Source organism: Halyomorpha halys, unplaced genomic scaffold (assembly GCF_000696795.3).
Source record: "Halyomorpha halys isolate HHAL.00 unplaced genomic scaffold, Hhal_1.1 Scaffold518.1, whole genome shotgun sequence".
In the NCBI taxonomy this organism is placed as follows: domain Eukaryota; kingdom Metazoa; phylum Arthropoda; class Insecta; order Hemiptera; family Pentatomidae; genus Halyomorpha; species Halyomorpha halys.
The window spans coordinates 300,605-320,043 of NW_027110901.1; the positions used below are offsets into that span (position 1 = coordinate 300,605).

At 28.3% G+C, this 19,439-nt stretch overlaps 2 protein-coding genes across 4 annotated transcripts in view; one reads left to right on the plus strand and one right to left on the minus strand.

Moving 5' to 3' along the window:
* The window catches only part of mRpL16 (mitochondrial ribosomal protein L16), a 6,523-nt gene extending 2,009 nt beyond the window's left edge, over nucleotides 1-4,514 (minus strand). Inside the window, exons 1-5 of one of the 2 annotated variants that reach the window (XM_067048987.1) lie at nucleotides 4,334-4,514; nucleotides 4,155-4,223; nucleotides 1,946-2,103; nucleotides 1,670-1,801; nucleotides 806-916 (exon numbers count right to left, since the gene is read on the minus strand). In XM_067048987.1, the coding sequence (XP_066905088.1) occupies nucleotides 806-916; nucleotides 1,670-1,801; nucleotides 1,946-2,103; nucleotides 4,155-4,223; nucleotides 4,334-4,370 (507 nt within the window). In that variant the 5' untranslated portion in view covers nucleotides 4,371-4,514. Of the gene's footprint in view, nucleotides 1-805; nucleotides 917-1,669; nucleotides 1,802-1,945; nucleotides 2,104-4,154; nucleotides 4,224-4,327 lie in introns of both variants that reach the window. The other variant, XM_067048986.1, reaches the window with a different exon arrangement.
* A 2,447-nt stretch (nucleotides 4,515-6,961) lies between these two features.
* LOC106683806 (sodium-dependent organic anion transporter) lies at nucleotides 6,962-18,957 on the plus strand. 2 transcript variants are annotated; one of them, XM_014425503.2, is made up of 9 exons: nucleotides 6,962-7,213; nucleotides 8,772-9,159; nucleotides 9,956-10,173; nucleotides 12,294-12,468; nucleotides 12,886-13,019; nucleotides 14,095-14,223; nucleotides 14,320-14,506; nucleotides 15,897-15,994; nucleotides 17,463-18,957. In XM_014425503.2, exons 2-9 carry the CDS (start codon nucleotides 8,775-8,777, stop codon nucleotides 17,469-17,471), a joined length of 1,335 nt encoding a protein of 444 aa, XP_014280989.1. In that variant the 5' UTR covers nucleotides 6,962-7,213; nucleotides 8,772-8,774; the 3' UTR covers nucleotides 17,472-18,957. The 2 variants fall into 2 exon arrangements, with proteins under 2 accessions (XP_014280989.1, XP_014280988.1); XM_014425502.3 differs by having other exon boundaries at nucleotides 15,897-18,957.
* Nucleotides 18,958-19,439: the final 482 nt, after the last annotated feature.

Below are 19,439 nucleotides of genomic sequence, written 5' to 3' on the forward strand. Positions count from 1 at the left end.
AATTTGAACCCAAGTTATTCTCTAATATTTGAGAAAAGTTTAAAAAACTATTAAGATTCTTTTTTATTTTATTTTTAAATTTTTAAAATTATTACAATATATATATATTTAGGGCAAAGAAGAAGAGTTGTTCCGTTTTGATTACTTAATTATAATAAAAAGGACAGAAAATGAGTACAGCTAAAAATATGTGTCCATAGCCTTGAAAGAAATGAATAAATATTCAATTCAAACAGTAAATGAAAAATAATAACCGAAGGAGATAAATGTTAACTTAATCCATTTAAAAGTTTTAATTTTATGTCAATTAATGAAGGTCCTCAAAGAGGATTGAAATAGGCCATCGAACATCTACCATGTTTTATTTTTATGTTTTTATTTACAAAAATCTAATGAAAGGTATTTTTAACATTAATTTGTATAATAATGTTTTTATAGTTATTAAAATGTTTTTGGTAGGAAAATAAAAATAAAATTTTGGAATTTCTATTGTTTTTCAATAACAAGATGTTTTTTTTTTTTTAATTAACAAAAAAAATAAGAATAAGGTAAAAAGAGTTAATCAATTGACCACAAAGAGTAAATTATTTGGAACCAGTTCAAAATATTAAATTTAAAATATATATATAAAAAGGGAAAACAAACTTCCATTAAACAGAAAACCTGAAAAAGTATGTAGTTATACAAAAGCTATTTTTAATAAATGGTTAGTTGCACTTAAACAAACTATGTAATGACCAAGAGATCTTAGAACGATGCACAGCCTCAAAATGAATAAAAATAATAAACAAAAAAATTATCATACTTCATCAAATTCACATTTTCCAGCAAGCTCAATAATGACTCTACCAGCTTTTACAGGAGTAACATAATGATCAATAGCGCCTTTTCCTCCACCCATTCTTTGCCCTTGTCCCTGCAAACCAAAATAATAATCAGATATTTTTTAATAAATGGAAATAGTTAAATAACTAGGATAATGAGCAATTATTCAACAACTTATTTTCCTTTACTTCTTTTGGATCTAGAAAAATAAATCAGTTATATATCACTGCTTAACACTTTGACCACAGGGGCTCACCTGGGAACAACTTTTTCTTTTTTAAAATGTAATTTTTACCCAAATAAAGTTTAAATACCTGTTTTTTTAACCATGAGGACACATTTGGTTTACCCAACAGTTGGCAAAAATTAATTGTGCTATCTAAAACTAGGCCTAAATGATTACGAATGCAGTATTTATTTATTAACTAATCATTGATTAAAAAAATATTAAACATAACAATTTAGTTTTAGTACAATTAATTTTTGCCAACAGTTATCGGTAAACTAAGTTGTTCCAATGTATTCCATGAATCTATACACTATATAATCTAAATCCTTAGCTAAGACTATTCATTACTGTAAGTTTGTTAATTAATATATTCACTTATTTATTATTAGGATAATTTTTAGGTAACTGTTTCATGACAACTTTTATAATTTATTTCATTTTAAGACAAGTGGTACTTTCTCTCTCTCTAAACAACTAATCCTTGAACATATACCAATGGTAGATAAATAAACAATTACTCACTAATAAACAAGTAAATATAATAAATAATCCAGTTATTTAATTTAAAATAATCTATTACCATTATTTATGTTTAGACACTAAAGAGCTTAATACCTTACGCGTCACTGGTTGCCAAGGAGGATCAACTCTCCATACTGTGAACATCCTACTTGTGTCCATTTTTCTGCCGATAGTTAATCTTATCATTTCAAAATGTCCAAATTTTAATCTCCCTCCACCTAAGGCCTCAAAAATATAAGTAGTATTAATAAAGTAAAATGGAATTGAAGTTAATCACAGTTAAATTTAGTATAAAGGAAATTAAAACTTCATATAATATAAATTATACACATAATAATTTAATGAATCATAACCCAATTTGACACCTACAACTATTCCATACTGTTTATGAATGAGAGAGTTATGAATTTCCTCTGGTCCTCTCATGAACCTTAAATTCTTGATCATTTTGGGCATTTTGACATTTCCCCAAGGTTGAGGAACTTTGTCCATGTATTTTGGTTTGCCCTTTTCAGGAATTTCAATATCTGCAATTTTTTAAGGTTTCAATTCATTACAAATGTTTCAACATATTTTATTGTGAATATGATACTATGAAATAAATTACCACACATATATATTAGAAATAACAAAATAACTTATTAGTCTTCATTGATAATATTGGCTTAATTATACTTACACAATAATTTTTACATATTATTTTGAGATTTCCAAGTATGTCGCAACATAACTTTAATGTTACTGTCTAAAGGCTAATTTAAACAATAGATTTCTCATACCTTATATTATAATGTTTAACAAATAATAATAATTAATTTTAAAAATAAAATTTATCTCAGGTTTAAAAAAATGATATTGTTATGTAATTATCATTAATATAATAAAAAAGCTAACTAAGATAAAATAATAAAATGTATTCCATTTAATTCACCTTAAAATAGCTCACAGGTTCAAAAAAATGTTTTTATAAGATAAGTCGTTTCATCACTTCAGAAATGGTGATAATTCATGTTAGTATTGATGTTTAATTTTTTTTTTTTTTTTTATAAAAACAACTCTGCAGATGAAGTCTACAGAACTAAAACTTTACAATTGATTTAAAAATTCGTAACAGAAATAAGTTACTTCAATATAAGTCAATTTGGACAGTAATTTATTGAAGTGACTAATAAAGAAACAACTAATAATAAAATGTTACTTTTTCGAGCCTTAAGTCATTAAAGTAATTACTTTTTTCGTAACATGTCACAAAAATCTTTTAACATTAGAAGGGCAGATGGGGTTAAATTAGGGATATTCGTAGCCAAACAAGTGCTAATTTTGATTGACCTTGTGACTGCAGTCACAAGTCACAGCGGGATCGACTTGTATTTCTGTGGCACACCCACGAAATGAAAATTTGACCCCCTATATGGTTAAAAAAAACCTGCAAATAAACGCCTCCTTATGTCAAGGATGGGGTTGAATTTCTCCTTTTGAGATTTTAGACTCATAAATTTTTCAGTACCTTTAGATTATGTTATATTTTGATCAAACTGTTTTTTCAATATTTAAATTTAAGTTAGAACGAAATTTCAGTAAATTAATTTTTCCTTTAACTCTATCTGACATGGCAAAAGAAAGTAAATAAAATGTAGGAAGGTGACCATTATCATCATTCTCCGATATGTTAACGCAATCTAGAACCATCGAAATGCCAATCATTAGACTGCTTCAGGAGTGGTTGAGACCGGATAGACAGGAGATTATTCTAAACCAAGACTGTTGAACAGTGCTAGTAAAATAGGGCTGTTCATTTTCATTAAAGCAGCAGAAACTCCCTTCTACTATAATTGTTAGTACCAGCGAAAGTCTACCTTAAAATACAATGCTATATTTTTGTGGGTTATAACCTACACTATTACTATTATTGTTTTAATTAGATCACAGCAGTCAATTTCCTCTCACTCACAGGAACCCTCTACAAGGATACACTAACGATAGTCGTGTATCGGATCGCTTATAGGCTCACAAAAGTACAAATCACTTCATGCTGTCAGGTTGTAACTGACAATAGCGGTCAACAATTTACTCATTGTGTATAAGCGAGTGCACATCCTCACCTCATGTGAAATGACAGTAGTGAACTACAACCCAATTAAGGACCTAAATGTTGTTTAGGTACTAAAACAATATCTCTGAATCAAAGTGAGACAGTGTATTAAAGTTAGCTGGATAGACTACTGAAAATTATTCTATATTTATAAATTATGACAACGTAGATTGTGATTTAAAATATTTTATATTAAAAGCTGTTTAAATCCTAGGATTCAATCTTAAATTAATCATATACTTTGGCTACGACTTGAGTACATAACATATCATCATAACCTTGGTTTAATTAATCCTTAATTGACATTATGACCAGGGTCCATTGAATTCTGGATTGAAACAAAAACAATGCTGTTTATGCTTGAAAAAGGTATATAAGATATTCAATAAACAACGAATGATTAAGTATAATATAAAGTTCAACCAAAACAGGGTGAAACAAAACTGTAAAGTATTACCAACAATAACACCATAATTATATACTCACTTCCATAATTTGGAGGGGGAGTTAAATTTTTTATGCCCCTTGTAGATAAAAACCAACCAACAGGTCGTTCTAAAACAAAAAAATGGGTAATAATATAATAATAACAATAATAATAGGCATATATTTTAATTGACAATAATAACAACTAGCTGTAACAATAATAATCAATTTACCATTACCATAAAAACACTTATTGAAAACTGTTCTACAAGCCATTACAATGGTAGGTATAAAAAGTTTATATTGAAATATAATAAAGTGGTATCAAAATAAATAATAAATTATATAAATGCCAAATCGACTAAGCTATATACAAAAAAAATTATCAATCCTTGCCAGAATTAACTTTACATAAGGTTATCATATCTCGAATCACTCCATAGAAGTACGTTATTTAAAGAACTGTCAGAGAAAAACTAAACCTGACATAACTTTAGAGTAAGAAAAAAAAATTAAATAAAGATAAAGGAGTGTTTAGAAATAGTTTTTAACTACTTATAGGAAATTGGGAACTATGAAATATAAAATTATTTGGTTCCTATACTCTTACTTTAAATTATTGGTACTTATACTCTTACATTTTTTACAATATTTTTAGTTTTTGTATCTTTTTTAATCCTCGATGAAGCCCTGCAATGTAGGGCGTAACTTAGGCGCTTAATAAATAGTTTCGAACTATTTGAGTTCCTTTATGACCGCACCCAGACTATCTTCGTCGATTAATTACACACGCTCAATCATTAATTTTCCAATATTTTGGTACTTACTAATTTTTATTATTTTATAGGTTCCTAAGGACAATTCGAATGATATAGTGGAGCTATGAGATTTCATTCGAACACTATTCGCCATCATCCTTCCACCAATAGTTACTACTTACGATCATACATATGTCAGGGACCTATATGAGGTTTGTCAAAAGGACTACTAATTAACTGTAATTTGAAATGAAACAGGACTCAGACTTTTGTTACAAAATGTTAACAATTTCAATATTTTATGAGTTTAGAGGAAAATAGTTTTCTATTTAAAAAAAAATAAAAAAACTCTTTTGAGAAGTTGATAAGGGCGCCTAGTATAATTGTAACCCCTAAAGGCACAACTTAAAACAAGAAACCAAGTTGAAGCCCTCAAAACGTTATCAAGGTGCTGGCTTTTCTTTGAAAATTGACCCATACTAACGGACTTACGAGTCATAAAAGTTATGTTGCCGTAAAACATAAGTCATAACTTTTATGACTCGTAAGTCCGTTCGTATGAGTCAATTTGCATTTTTTTTTCTAACCTCCTATTTATTTATTTCCAATCAATTTCAATTATATACATTTTACTTAACCTTGGAAAATTATGTATACACATATTTACATTTTTTCTTGTTTTGCCTGATGGCATTATAAGATGAAGAAAACATTGTCCACTGGAGGTGGTTTGTACATGAGTGGCATGATAGCCGGGGGGCTAACAGAGAATGGGGGGGGGACCATTTCGGTTGGTGTTGTTGAGGTGTGACTTCAGGCTGCAGAGCCAGAACTCCTTCCCTCGGCGAGGACGTCGACCAAGAGGACCGGAGCGGGCTTTGCCACCTCCCAGGTCTGAGTGGAGAGGTGATCTCTCGGAATAGGAGATTGGCACAGGCTTTCAGCCCATCACAGAATTTGATGTGCCTACGGCCTATGAATTCCGGCACAGAAGGGAGTTGGAGCTCCTCACTGATTACTCTATTCCTGGCACGCTGGAGTGTGGTTCCTCTGACTATTCGCCGAAGGAGGGAATTCTAGAAGCTCTGAATTTTTCGGAATTCTGCAGTTTGGTGCAGTGTGGTCTTGTAGAGGTGTCGCATGAGTGGTGCGCCATAGAGCAGAGTCGGGCTATGATGGCCTTGTAGATTTTCAGCTTGAGTCGAAGCGAGACCTGCTATGAAGTGAGCAAGTAATAGAGCCTATACGACTTCTGTCAGGCCAGCTTAAGTCTCTCCCTGACGTGACTGGAGAAGGTGAGATGCATGTCGAGAGTCACGCCGAGGTAGAGGATGCTGTTAGAGAGTTTCCGGCCCTTACCATCCACAACGAACTGCTGGGGTAGCCTGCTCTTCTTGCCCTTCTGGAAGGACATGACAATGGCATCATGGATTAACCTTGATGCCGTCCTTCTTCAGAGCAGCTACGATGGTGGCAGAAGCAGTTGGGTCAATTTGCAAAGAAAAGTGCTGACCTTGATAACATTTTGAGGGCTTCAACTTGGATTCTTGTTTTAAGCTGTGCCTTTAGGGGTAACGATTATACTAGGCGCCCTTATCAACTAATGAAAAGATTTTTTATTTTATTTATCTTATCCTCCGAAGAAGAAAAAACAGCACCTTACCTTAATAATTTATCATACTGGTATACTCACAATTATAACTGTTTGAGAAAAAGGAAAAGAATCCATTTAGAGAGAAACATGTGAACAAAATAGAAAAGATTATTTTGAGAAGATTCCCTCTCAGGAATATTTAAATATTAATAGTAAGACAGACAATACTGATCTTTATTATAATCTTCTTTTCATAAGATAGGACCCATTCGTAATATTTTGTGGTAAATTCCTCACAATTATCTGTCATCTTTTCACTAGATAGAACCCATTCGTAATATTTCGTGGTGAATTTCAATTATCCATTTTAAAATACAATGTTGTGTAGATATTGATTTTCCTTTCAAAAGTAGGTTCACTTTTTTCAATCTAGGGTATTTATTATTTTTTATTATGATTATGAGGAAAATCCGTATAAATTTCTGCGTCACATAATATTCCCAGAATGCCTGCCAAATCAAATCGTAGATAGGGTGATTCGCTCCAAAATCGTTTAAATTTTAACAAATTTGTGTTTTTAGTTCTTATAAAAGTTGTAAAAAATGTTCATTGGTTTAAATTAAAATACCCGCAAAAGCCCCGTTATTCCAGAGCTTGTTGGAGTTATTAATCTATTACTAAGCTCTTTCACGTCAATCTTCCTTGGATAGTATTTCATCATTCACGTACTTTTACTTTTCTTGTTCATCCGGATTGCTTCTTTTAACGTAAGTTTAACAGAAATTTAAGATTGTACTAAACCGATTTGTTATTATTATTAGGTGTTTTTTGTATACTGGCATCTTTTTATGATATGGATATTGTGCTCATAATAATTAATTTTGTTGTATGATAATTCTCAGAGGATTTTAAAAAAATAATCAGTGACAACGATTTGAATTTTATTTTAATAAAATAAGTCCAAAAGCACTTCAAAGTTATCAGACAGAGCTGTCACTTATCAGAGAAAAAAAATTGTATTTAGTCCCCATAAAACTCATCATTGAGATTATTTCAATTTTCAAGATCTTGAGTTTTTGATTGATGATTGAAAAAAAAATCACTTTGAATTTATTACATTCCATGTGGCGGAAACAAATGTCTCCAATAATTCAGCTTTGTGTCAATGTCCATGAAAATTAATGAATTTCAAGCCTTTAGATATTTTAAAATCATTGATCTTATTTATAGTTATTAAGTTATTTTATGAACCAGTTTTTCTCAACCACTCTACCGCGCCACAAAACAGCGCCTCAAAATTGTTGTCATAGCTGGATAGTAACTGTCCAAACTTTTTTTTCTCATTTGACACTAGATGCAGTCTAAATATTTATTTGACAATTTGAACTGAAGATCTATTAACATTTTGCAGGGACCATAATGTGTTTCCTATATTTTAATTTTCTATTTGTTATTGTGTTGCCAAATATTTAAATTAGCAATAGTGAGCTGTGCAAACAATGCAGTGCTAAAACCTAGCCATTAGGTTCTCATCAAGAATTTAAATCATACATTTGTTATTCACCCTTAATATACTCTTTCAGATCTTTATGAATAATCTTCATTGGATCATTTATTTTCCTGTAAGATTATTAGTTAATTGTAAGCTAGTCTGGGTGGCAATCAGTATTTATTTATTTGTCCTTGGACTAAGCCGCTATACAAATAGAGTAGGCAAGGATGTATAAAAATATATATTTCACAATTATAAATAATTATGTATAAGGGGAAAATAATTCTTGATACTGATACAATTAAACTAGAAAAAAATTAAAAATACTATCTAAATAATAACAAAAAATATCTTGTATATCTATGGGAATAGAATATATATACGATTTATACAATGTAATACTATATAAAATAAAATAAAATTGCTATGTATTCTTTACTATACATCGGTGTATACAACTTAATGTAAAAGCATTCTACCTCTTACATGTCTAATATAGTCATATAATTTTTAAAAATATAGTGGCTAGAACAAGAATAAGAGGGGGGGTGGTTATATATGTTTTAACTGATGCAAGTACATTTTTTAGTGATTATACTGAGAATTAATTTCAATTTAGTTCTGTATGTAAGTAATTATGTGTTCATTATGAACGCTCAAATGCGGAGGATACTATTTAAGTAGAAATGAATATTTTTTACATTAGAAAAAAGGGTGACAATGATTGAAGGTAAAAAATAGCAGAATAAACAGTTTTTGTGCTATTCGAGCTTGACTATTACCCATTCCATTTTCCACAATCAATTTATATTTTTTATGTTTGTGTTTTTCAGATCATGTGTCCATTATGGCCTCTTCACATAATTCTTTTATATATGATATCTCTTGCACCTCTCTGGTTCGCTGCTTGTCACCTTACCACAAAGCAAACCAAGGCTCTTTACAAAAATACAAAACCACCAATGACTGTGTTGTTCAACCCATCAGTGATCTCCGATTTAATTATATCCGAGACCAAGGAAGTTAATTTTTCTTTCTCTCCTGTTAATGGTTTTGAAGGCTACAATTTATCATGTATAGTCACTAATACAGATATAGCCAATGCTGGTCAAATACAAATTTTAAAAAGACATAAAGGATTAGTTCATGGTTCTTTCAATGTATCAGGAAGTTATCTTGGACACACATCGATAAAACTTTGTCTAAGTGACCCAGCTAAAGGTAAATTTCATTTGCTTAGTTTACTGTTACACTTTTAAAATGAATGTATGTATATCAAGAAATCCTTCTGTCATTGACTATGGATAACATGAAAAATAGATTTATCTTTAGATAAAAAAAATATTTTAATTAAAAAATTAAAATACCTTTATTGCCAATTGTCTGGTAAACCTGTTCCTGATCCATACACACAAAAACATGGATTTACTTTCAAGTGTCACCTGCTCAATTCCCTCTCTTGACTTATTAGATTGATATTATTATTTTTATTGGAATTCAAAATTTTATCAGTTGTCTCTCTGGCAAATGTATATACTGTTAACACTACTTTTTTTCTTATGGGACAATAAATCCTAGATTAAAATTTGCTTTCTTAATTTTTTTCTATTTGATTTGATCAGAAATTCTCTTAGAAGGATTTCAATGAATATTTGGCTTAAAATAACTACCACATTCCCAACTTTTTATACCCTAAGAAACAGGTAAAACTTAAAATTGAAATTTTATAGACAAATTCTTATGAAGTCCTCATAAATAATGGCATTCAAAATATTTTCAAAGTATTTATGTAATAATAATTTCAGAATCATCATCTTTCCTGTGATAAATGATCTTGACAAATAAGCTTTTTAGTTGTTAGCATATTAATGTTATTAAAAAATAAACAAATAATTATTTATTTCAGCTTGATTTTACCTAAACAAACAGCTATCAGTTTTTAAGCTCATTTTTCATTTTATCTCATAAAATTCAATTAACTTCCAAAATTGTAATTTAGTTCATTTTTTTTATTTAGGTACTGATTGTGAGTTAACATCCAATGAATTAGTTGTGCATGTTATTCGGAAACCAAGAGTAGTTGATACCATCTTTACAGTAACTGTGGTTGTTCTGGTGGCTGTTATATTCGTAAATTTTGGATGTACATTGGATACAAATAGACTTAAAGATGCGATTGTTAGACCAATCGGACCTTTGATTGGCCTCATTTGCCATTTTTTAATATTGCCTCTTGTAAGTAATTATTTTTATAGCTTCATCATATTTAGACATATTTTTCCTTTATTTTCATTTAGCTGTTCTAAATAATGAATGATGGGAAATATGTATACATTTAGATTTTTCTTTACAGATTCAATATATCACCTTTTTTGATATTTATTATTATAGGAGCATCTAATTTAGATAAGCTAAAATTTTTATTTAAAGTGTCGATTTGTAACAGCTATGACAAGAGAAAATTTACATGAAATAAACTGAATAATTTTTGTTTTTAAGATTTTTAATTTGTCAAAAGAAACCTTTAATTTTCAGAAGTAGGTGTATTAACTTTTGGTAGAAAACTCTTTATTTATACCTTTTATAATTATTGACTTGTTCTTTAACTATGATATTAAAGTTTCAAACAATTCTTTATTTTCTCAGAAGTCCTACGCTTTGGCAAATTAAGCCATCCTCAAGGGCAATCTCAAAAACCAATTAACACTCACATAAATTATTTAAAACATTTTCTTAAGGCTATTCTGCCCAGGTCACTAGTTTCAGCCAAAATTAACCTATTTTGTCATTATTTCATTATTATTAAACTTTTAATTATAATCAATTTAACTCAATTACACCTTGCTATTATAATGTTTGTCTTGGACAAAATTTTTAAATAATTTATGTAAGTGCAAATTGGTATTTAAGATTGTCCTTGAGGATGGCCGAATTGGCCGAAACGTTGGACTTTTGAGAAAATAAAGAATGTTTTAAGACTTTAATTTGGATACAATTGATTTTATTTGAACAATAATAACCAGACTCAACAGAGTGAAAAGATTATATATAATGAAATTAAATTTTGATGGATTTATATTTTGTTATTTAAATACTTATATTTTAAGATATATAAAAAATTCATGTATTAATTTTTCTCATTTTATCCTGTCCATTGATTTCATGCATTTGAGGATTAATCCTTAACGCTACAGTGGGTCTGAGGGATCTGTAGCAATATTTATTTGAGTTATGTTTTAGTGTTATGAACTAATTTTCTTGTAAATAAATAAGTAATTATTGTAATAAGCTGTTAATAGTTGGCCGTCGACTGGTATAATGAAAAGATGTACAAATAAACAAAACTTATTTATTTGTGTCGATATTTCGACCTGAATTTCAGGACTGAAAAAAAAAAATTGAAATAACCAACACAATTAAGAGAAATATAAAATATAAATAAAATAATAACAAACAAACTTGGAAATATTGATAACAATAAATCAAGTGGATAGTAATTTATACAAATTCACTTTTCCCGACATTATTTATTTTAGCTTATTATTCTTTTTCTCACCCATATTACTGTGTATATTTTATCCATTGTAACATACATTCCATTTTCTTTTTGGCCATTTTCTTTATATATGTATCTTATATATCATTTTCTTTCCCACATTTCATTATGTTAATTTAAATTTGTTTTCAATTTTTATATATCTCTAATAATTACTTACATATTTTATTATGTTAACTCAATTACTCATCATTTACATTTTTTTCCACACCTTTTATTATGTTTATCTCTTTATTTACTTCAGTACTATTTTTTTATCATTTATTTTGTATAATTCTTGCCTCTACAATATCATATTTTATCTTCTATTTGTATCAACTTCTATCTAATTAATTTATTATTATTTATCTCTTATTTTAAGTTTGTTTGTTATTATTTTATTTTTATGTTTCTCTGAATTAAGGTTGTTATCTCATTTTTGTTGTGTTTTTTTCAGCGCAGATGAAGGCCTGAAATTCAGGTCGACGAAACCTTGGCACAAATAAATAAATTTTGGTTTATTTGTGTATCTTTGCTGACTACATCCCCGACCATCTCTTCAATAATTATTGTAATAAATGCATTGTATTGAATATATGATACAATATGAAAAGTAAATAAACAAATGTTACTAGAACTGACAGACCCACTGTTCTTATTGTGAGTGAAAGGAGAAGTGTAATATAATTTTCTAGCTCAAGATAAAATTTGATTTAGGTGGTGTTTCTATTATCATTTTGTATAAGCTGTTGTATTAAATTTAAAATTAATAATTATAATTTGAGAATAAGAAAAAAATATATTATATTGTTTTTGACAGGTTAGTTATGCTTTGGGATTATATTTTTTTCCTGATTCACCAACCTTGCGATTGGGTCTCTTCTTCACTGGGATTGCGCCTGCTGGTGGTGCTTCTAACATCTGGACATTTACTCTTGGAGGGAATTTGGATTTAAGTATTACTATGACAGCTGTTAGCACACTTGCTTCATTTGGTAAGGTTTTACAATTTATATTTTGGATTTTGAAAACAATAATTAAAAGAAAAATAGTACTGAACACTTATTGCCAAGACACTAATGGTTAAATTTTGTTTTTTCCAAACTTTGATGACTAGGGCACTTGTTTAGTAAACTCCTACTGTTTGTACAAGACCAGTTTGAGCTTAGTTTTTCCTTATCAGCGTAGTGAGGGTTTAACCAGTATCTAATAATAATTAAGATAACAGCTTTTCAGCCTTATCCACTGTCATACTGAGTGTTCAGTATCATAAAAACTTTAAATTACTATTTTTTCATTGATATTTACTTTTGTGATCAGATTGTATATTATTATATCCAAATTTCAAATTTTCAATATTTGATAAGTAAATTTTGCTTAATTAATTTTCATTTGGTACTTAATTGTTTTAGGTTTTATTCCATTGTGGGTTTTGACTCTTGGTGGATCAATATTTGCTGAAAGGCAAATGGAAGTACCATTTGAAAAACTTTTTTCATCGGGCGTTACACCATTGGTCTGCCTACTTATCGGTTTTGGAATTCAGGTATTGCACGTCTTTCTATCTAGTTAACTTTTTATTATTATATAAATAAAAGAAAAATTATTTATGATAATTTTAAAATTATTATATTGGCTAAATTTCAAATAATATTTAGTGTACTAAATTTTGTTTGCCTTTGTAACCCATTAACAATTTTAATACCTTACTGCTTTATTGTCTTCTAAGTTCCATGACTGTCAGATATAGTTGTTTGTTTACTAAGATCTTCGTTGCCCGTGAAATATTTTCAAATCGACATGCACTGTCTATTTGAGATTTATGAACGTTCACCAATAACTCGTTCTCTATTTGAGCACACAGTTTAAGATTACCACTCTTTGTATATATATTATAAGTTTGAAATATTAATAGTTCATCTATCTGAAATACTAAATAGTTCATCTAGAGCAGTGGTTCCCAAAGGGGTACTGAATGTGAATGCCATTTCTCTGCTGATCTTTAGTATGGAGTTTAATTTAATATTATATCAACTCTGAACCAAAGATAGGCAAAAATTAGCTATTGCTGAAACTAATAGCTAAAACTACCATGGATACGACCCTTATTCATGAATGAACCATTGATAAATAAATATTGTATCCATGACAATTTTAGCTATTAATTTCAACTATAACTAATTTTTGCCCAAATTTTCTCTCAGCATAACTAATTTATCTTAATTACAGTTATAGTTAAAGAGCGGGCTGCTCATATTCTTCAGTGGCCATTTCTTAAAATTCAACGAATGTGGTGTTGAGTTCCACAATCAGTCAAGGCTATTTTCCTATTTTTTTGTTGAATGTTTTTCATACTAGATTATTGTGATATGATTGGATCTCTTCCAAAATAAATTTAATTGAATCACATGTCAACTGGTGTGTATATTGTTGATTGTTGAGTCAATTTTATGTAATGAAAAGTTGGTCAGGGGTGCTGATGAAGAACAAAGAATGATTTGGAAAATAGACGGGTTGTTTTGGAATTCGATCCCTTAAAAAAAATAATAATAATAAATTAAAATATTGTTATAATTGACATTTTTAATTCTTTTTGTAAATTTGTGTTATAATTGTTTCAGGTTTATTTCAAAAGGCTGTCAGCCTTCATGGTCAGATTTTTGAAACTATTCTCCGTTTTATTGATAGGATTCATTATCTGTTTTGCAGTGATCACAAATTTCTATCTATTTAAGTTTTTCAGCTGGCAGGTACTTGAATATTTTTTTTCTAAAATGGAAATTAATTTTTTATTCTTTTATCGAATTACTAATATATAAATTTGTAATTCATTCTACTTTTAACAGATTATTTTGGGCGGTATGTTATTGCCTTGGATTGGTTACTTCTCCGGTTGGCTCATTTCTTACTTATTGAATCAACCTAATGAAAATATACTGGCAATAACTATAGAAACAGGAGTACAGAATACTGGCATCTCAATATTTCTTCTTCGTACCTGTCTGCCTCAACCTGACTCAGATATTACAACAGGTTGGTCTACTATCTGGTTTTTAAAATGATTTAGTTGATTTTTTTTTATTTAATATTTATTTATTAATAAATAATGCAATCTGCAACAACCTTGGGCAATAAGTATAGAGATAAATGATTATATTCATTCTAAAATTTTTAAATAAATGAAAATAATTATAAAAATAAATAATAATTATAAAATCTTGATATGTATATAAGGCGAAAGATAAATAAAATGAATATAACAATTATATATATAATTTTTTCACTTTCTTGAGACTGGTTATGGTTATTATTAATTATTGTAAAGGTTGTGATAATAAAGTGATAATTGTTTTAAATTGATTTGTAATTAAAAGTTATAATATTTAATGTGAATAGAGACAAAATATGGTAAATTTGAATGAAATTGATGACCTAGGCTGAATAGCCTGCAAAAATAATTTAAATGATTGATATCAGTGTAAATTTGTATTTGACATTGTTCTTTAGGAAAAGGCCAAAACGTTGGACTTTTAAAGAAAGAAAGAGTGTTTTGAGACTCAAATTGAATACAATTTATTTTAATTTAACAATAATCAAAATATGTACATGAAGTAATTAGGATAAATTAAAATAAGTAAAATTTTGAACTAATATTACAATAAAATAAATAAATAATCACTAATTACATTTACAATATTATGTACATTGTTCACACTCTTGATCCGAACCCACTCTATCTCCAATGCATGAGGGGCAGAGCAAGGCTCTTCGAGATCCCAACATAATCCTCTCACTGCATCACTGGTAGTAAGCTAGTGGAGGTTGAGTAGTTGCACTAAAGCAGCAAAGACGATTTAGTTAATAGCAATTTAAATCACAACAGAATATAAAATAGCCTGAACACTGAAATTCCGCTCCTTTATTCGACCAAAATATCAAAAATCGAAACACTCTAATCTTTTCCTTTAACTACAAAGCTTGGGAGATTTAAAGGATCTCTAAATATGATTCATAGTATTGGGAATTTTTGGTCTGTTAAAACCTTCCAGGAATCAAATTAGTAGGTAGTCGAAAATGTAAGCTGTTACTGATCTAACCCTTAATTTTCTTCCCGTTGAGTTCAATTGGTTTTTATACACCTGTTTTTAATTAATTTATTCATCCTTGAGTACCTAATATTTAATAGACACAAATCATAGTTAATTAAGTTTATTACAACAAAACATTGTACCTTATACAATACTGTCTTCCTTAAACAGATTAATCAAATGGAAAACAGACTTAAAATGAAAATTTTTGATTAAATTAATTTTATTTTATAATACCTCTTTTTATTGTGAATGAGCTAAAATTTTAATGTGTTATGATGTTAATAATATCATTGTATTTGATTAATATTGCACATTTTTTTTTATGTTTGTAGTTGTTCCTGTAAGTGTTGCTCTGATGACACCTATACCATTACTTTTGTTCTCTCTCCTGAAAAGAATGAGAGGAAAAGCCCATCGACCTAAACTAGCTGTTAGTGATTCAGAAATCTTGAGTAGTTAGCACCTAGCTGATCTTGTTTCCCTATGTATATTAGTTCTAGCTCTAGGGATAGCATTTTACTTATCTCTCAATCGAACAAATCAAATATGTACAGATTTAAAAAAAAAAAATCTTTTTCTTGATATTACTATTCTCTGTGATATCACTATTTATAAACCAAAGTGTATAATTGTACATGACATTATATCGACAACAGTTATAGAAAAAAATAGGCAAGTTAAATTAATTACTTTTATTAAGAATAATGAGATGAAGTCCTGTATCAAAAACTAAATTCTTCAATTTTTTTTTTACAATTCTTAATTTTTAAAATTTGATTAATTGATATAAATGATCATTATAACGGCATTTTCATTTTTATAACCGGTTTCATACCATTAAAATTGTAAACCAAAAAATTTTTGTGATTGACATATGGACAATTTAATTAAACTCCAGATTTCTCTTAACTTATTTTCTTTTTGTTATTATCAATAGGTTTTTAACATGTCATGAAAAGTTCATATTTTAAAATTCCTTATATTCATTACTTAGATATTATGAACTTAGTGCATTCCTTTACACCGTTATATAAAATTCCTAATTGAGTATACTAAATAAGTTTTGGCTTTTGTAACTAGAATCTTTTTAATCCTAAAAGGAAATAGATTTAATTTTAATAAAAATGAAAATTGGATCTAATACTGTTTAAGTTTGTTTTAAGTTATATTTATATCAGGTATTTTATGTAATACCGTTTGTTACCTATGAATTAAAAATTGTATGAAATAAGTAAAAATCAGGTCTACAGTCAGTAACAAAAGTCTAAATACACTCCGTGAATGCTGAGTCAGGGGCAAATCAGAGCATGTGCTAGCTAGAGATCTGCAACTGTCTGAGTGTATTCTTCACATATTTCAGGAAATATGTTCTAGGGCATTCTCTTATTTGAAAATATAGTTGCTTCTCTACTCCTAAAATATTAAATATTACAATGGACAAAGCTATCCATGATTTATTATGTATTACTAAGTTCTCACCTACAAATAATATATCGATGGCCTACTTCACAGTGGTGCTAAGTACTTATCACTAAATTTATAAAAAATACAACTGAAGGTTCTCTCTATTAAGAAAATTAATTGAAAAGTTGTATTTTTCCTAAAAGTGAATTATAAACTTTAATTGTATTTTTCATAAAGTTAGTGGAAATGTACTTAACACTACTGTGAAGTAATTCATCGATATATATATATTTCCCATCTTCTTATCTTCCTTTATTCTTGGTATGATATATTATATTTTCGAATTAATTTTTTTTTCTGAGAACATTGTAGTCTGTGTTTTTGTTTAGTTATAAATTGTGATTTATTTGTAAAAGTTTCTGTTGATTATGTAAATCTTATTTCACTTATCTGCACACATGTTAAATCCTAATCATTTGTTTTCTTATTTTTAGAAGGTATAAGTGGTTTGGCCCTCCCACCACAAGGTTAAAAACCCATTTCCCCACTCCATTGGTCATGTGGTTATTGGAAAAATGTATACCACCTGCAGAAGAAACATTTCCCAATTTGTTAAAATTCATTTTGTATCTAGCTTTGATTAGAAAAGTAAACTTTTTTTTTTTAATCATGAACGATCACGTTTTTAATAGATTTATTATTTATTAAGGAGCTTTTTAGAAGGTGGAGGGGTATCTCAACTTTAATAAGTTTAAATATTAAATGACAGTTACTACTTAAAATTTTGTATAGTGATTAAATACAGCAGAACATCATTGTTAGAATGTTTCTGCAGTCTAAGCCTACTGAATTAATTTATTAAATGCTTTGTTAATTTATTATTTAGTACGGTTTGTTTACTAGCAGGGTTCTATCATGTAAATTTTTTTTTTTTAACGAAGTCCTCAATTACAAAATTTCATAATTATTTCACATTAACTGTGTTAATTTTGCTTTTTCCTGAACCCATTGAATGAATTATTTCCACAATAATCATTATTCAATTATATTTTTCAAATGAATGCTGTATTTTGTCCTGGGATATAATTATTTGTTATATAGCTCCAAAAAAACTTAAAATAACATTATTATTTAATAGGGTGTATTAATTTAGTATGAATGTAATCAACTTTGTAAGTGTATATAGACTTTTGTTCCAATAATATATTTTTTATAAAACTTGTAAATATAAATGCCTCAAACTTTTTCAGAAGATGATTGTCAGCACAAAAAAATTATTATCAAAATATGAGATGATTGAAATTCTTTATGGGTCCACAAATTGTCTTTTAGATACTAATTATTTTAATGTACTCTATAATTTTCTACCATTGTCATTTAAGGATGACGTTTCTCTTTTTACATATCCTGTGAAAATATTTGCCTGTATATGTAATTTATTTTTTATTATGATAAATCTTTGGCTTTTAAAACCAAGGAAAATTTTTTAGCTTTAATTCTAAAGTTCTGTAAGAGAAATTATTTATTACTTCTTATACTAATTTATTTTATAAAAATATATAATTTATAAGTTTTGTAAATCATCGGGGCTTAATGTCACAGATTTATAGCAATAAGGTTGCATTGTAAAAAATTGTTCTGATTTCAAATAAACTATTATGGGATAACTATAATATATAATAGTAGCTTATTATAATGGAATTATGTTTGGATTTTAAATCATTCCTTCATAAGGTTAAATTATGATATACCTTAATTGAACAAGGAGTTTCGGAGAGGCATACCTTCCTTAACAAATTTTATTTAAAATTTTTATCACTACTTATTGTTATTGTTGTATTGTGATTAAGAATCAGTGTAAGAGAATTTATTGTACTTGTAGTTTGTTGAAATTTATACATTTTTATGATATTTTTGATTATTGTTAAATTTGTACATGAAAGAGATCTTTATTTTTGTTTAAATAAAACTTTTTAATATAAAATCAAATATTCCTGTGCAATGGACCATTGTAATTTTAATAAAAGAATTATGACACCTCCATTGAAAACTAAAAAAAAGAAAAATTACATATATATTGGGTTCACTTATTCTTCTGGCTGTGAATTTTTTACTTACAAATAATGAGAAAAAAACAGGTTTAAGCTGGTGAATGAATTCGAAGATTCTTGAGTATCATTTTCAAATTATGTGAGCTTCTTCCAGTATGTGAGCTTGTTTCAATAATATAATTCCATTTTAAAATGAAGTGAGCAAACCTTGTTCATGAAGCTTGAGGGCTTCAGGATATCTTTTTTCTCTTTTTACAAGTCCTGTAAAATTATTTGCCTGTATAGGTAATTTTTTTTTTTTTTTTTTTTTTTTTTTTTTTTTTTTTTTTTTTTTTATGTAAAATCTCTAAACTAACATAAAAGATGGCTTGTCAATGGCTGCTGTTTAATTATTATTTAGTTCAAGTTTGGCAAACTCAC

Bases quoted from the DNA above. Each gene is read 5' to 3' on its own strand.
- LOC106683806 (XM_014425502.3), top strand. From the start codon at position 8,775: ATGTGTCCATTATGGCCTCTTCACATAATTCTTTTATATATGATATCT. The intron at 9,160-9,955 runs GTAAATTTCATT...TTTTTTATTTAG, and splicing joins TCTAAGTGACCCAGCTAAAG to GTACTGATTGTGAGTTAACA. The intron at 14,507-15,896 runs GTTGGTCTACTA...TTATGTTTGTAG, and splicing joins TGACTCAGATATTACAACAG to TTGTTCCTGTAAGTGTTGCT.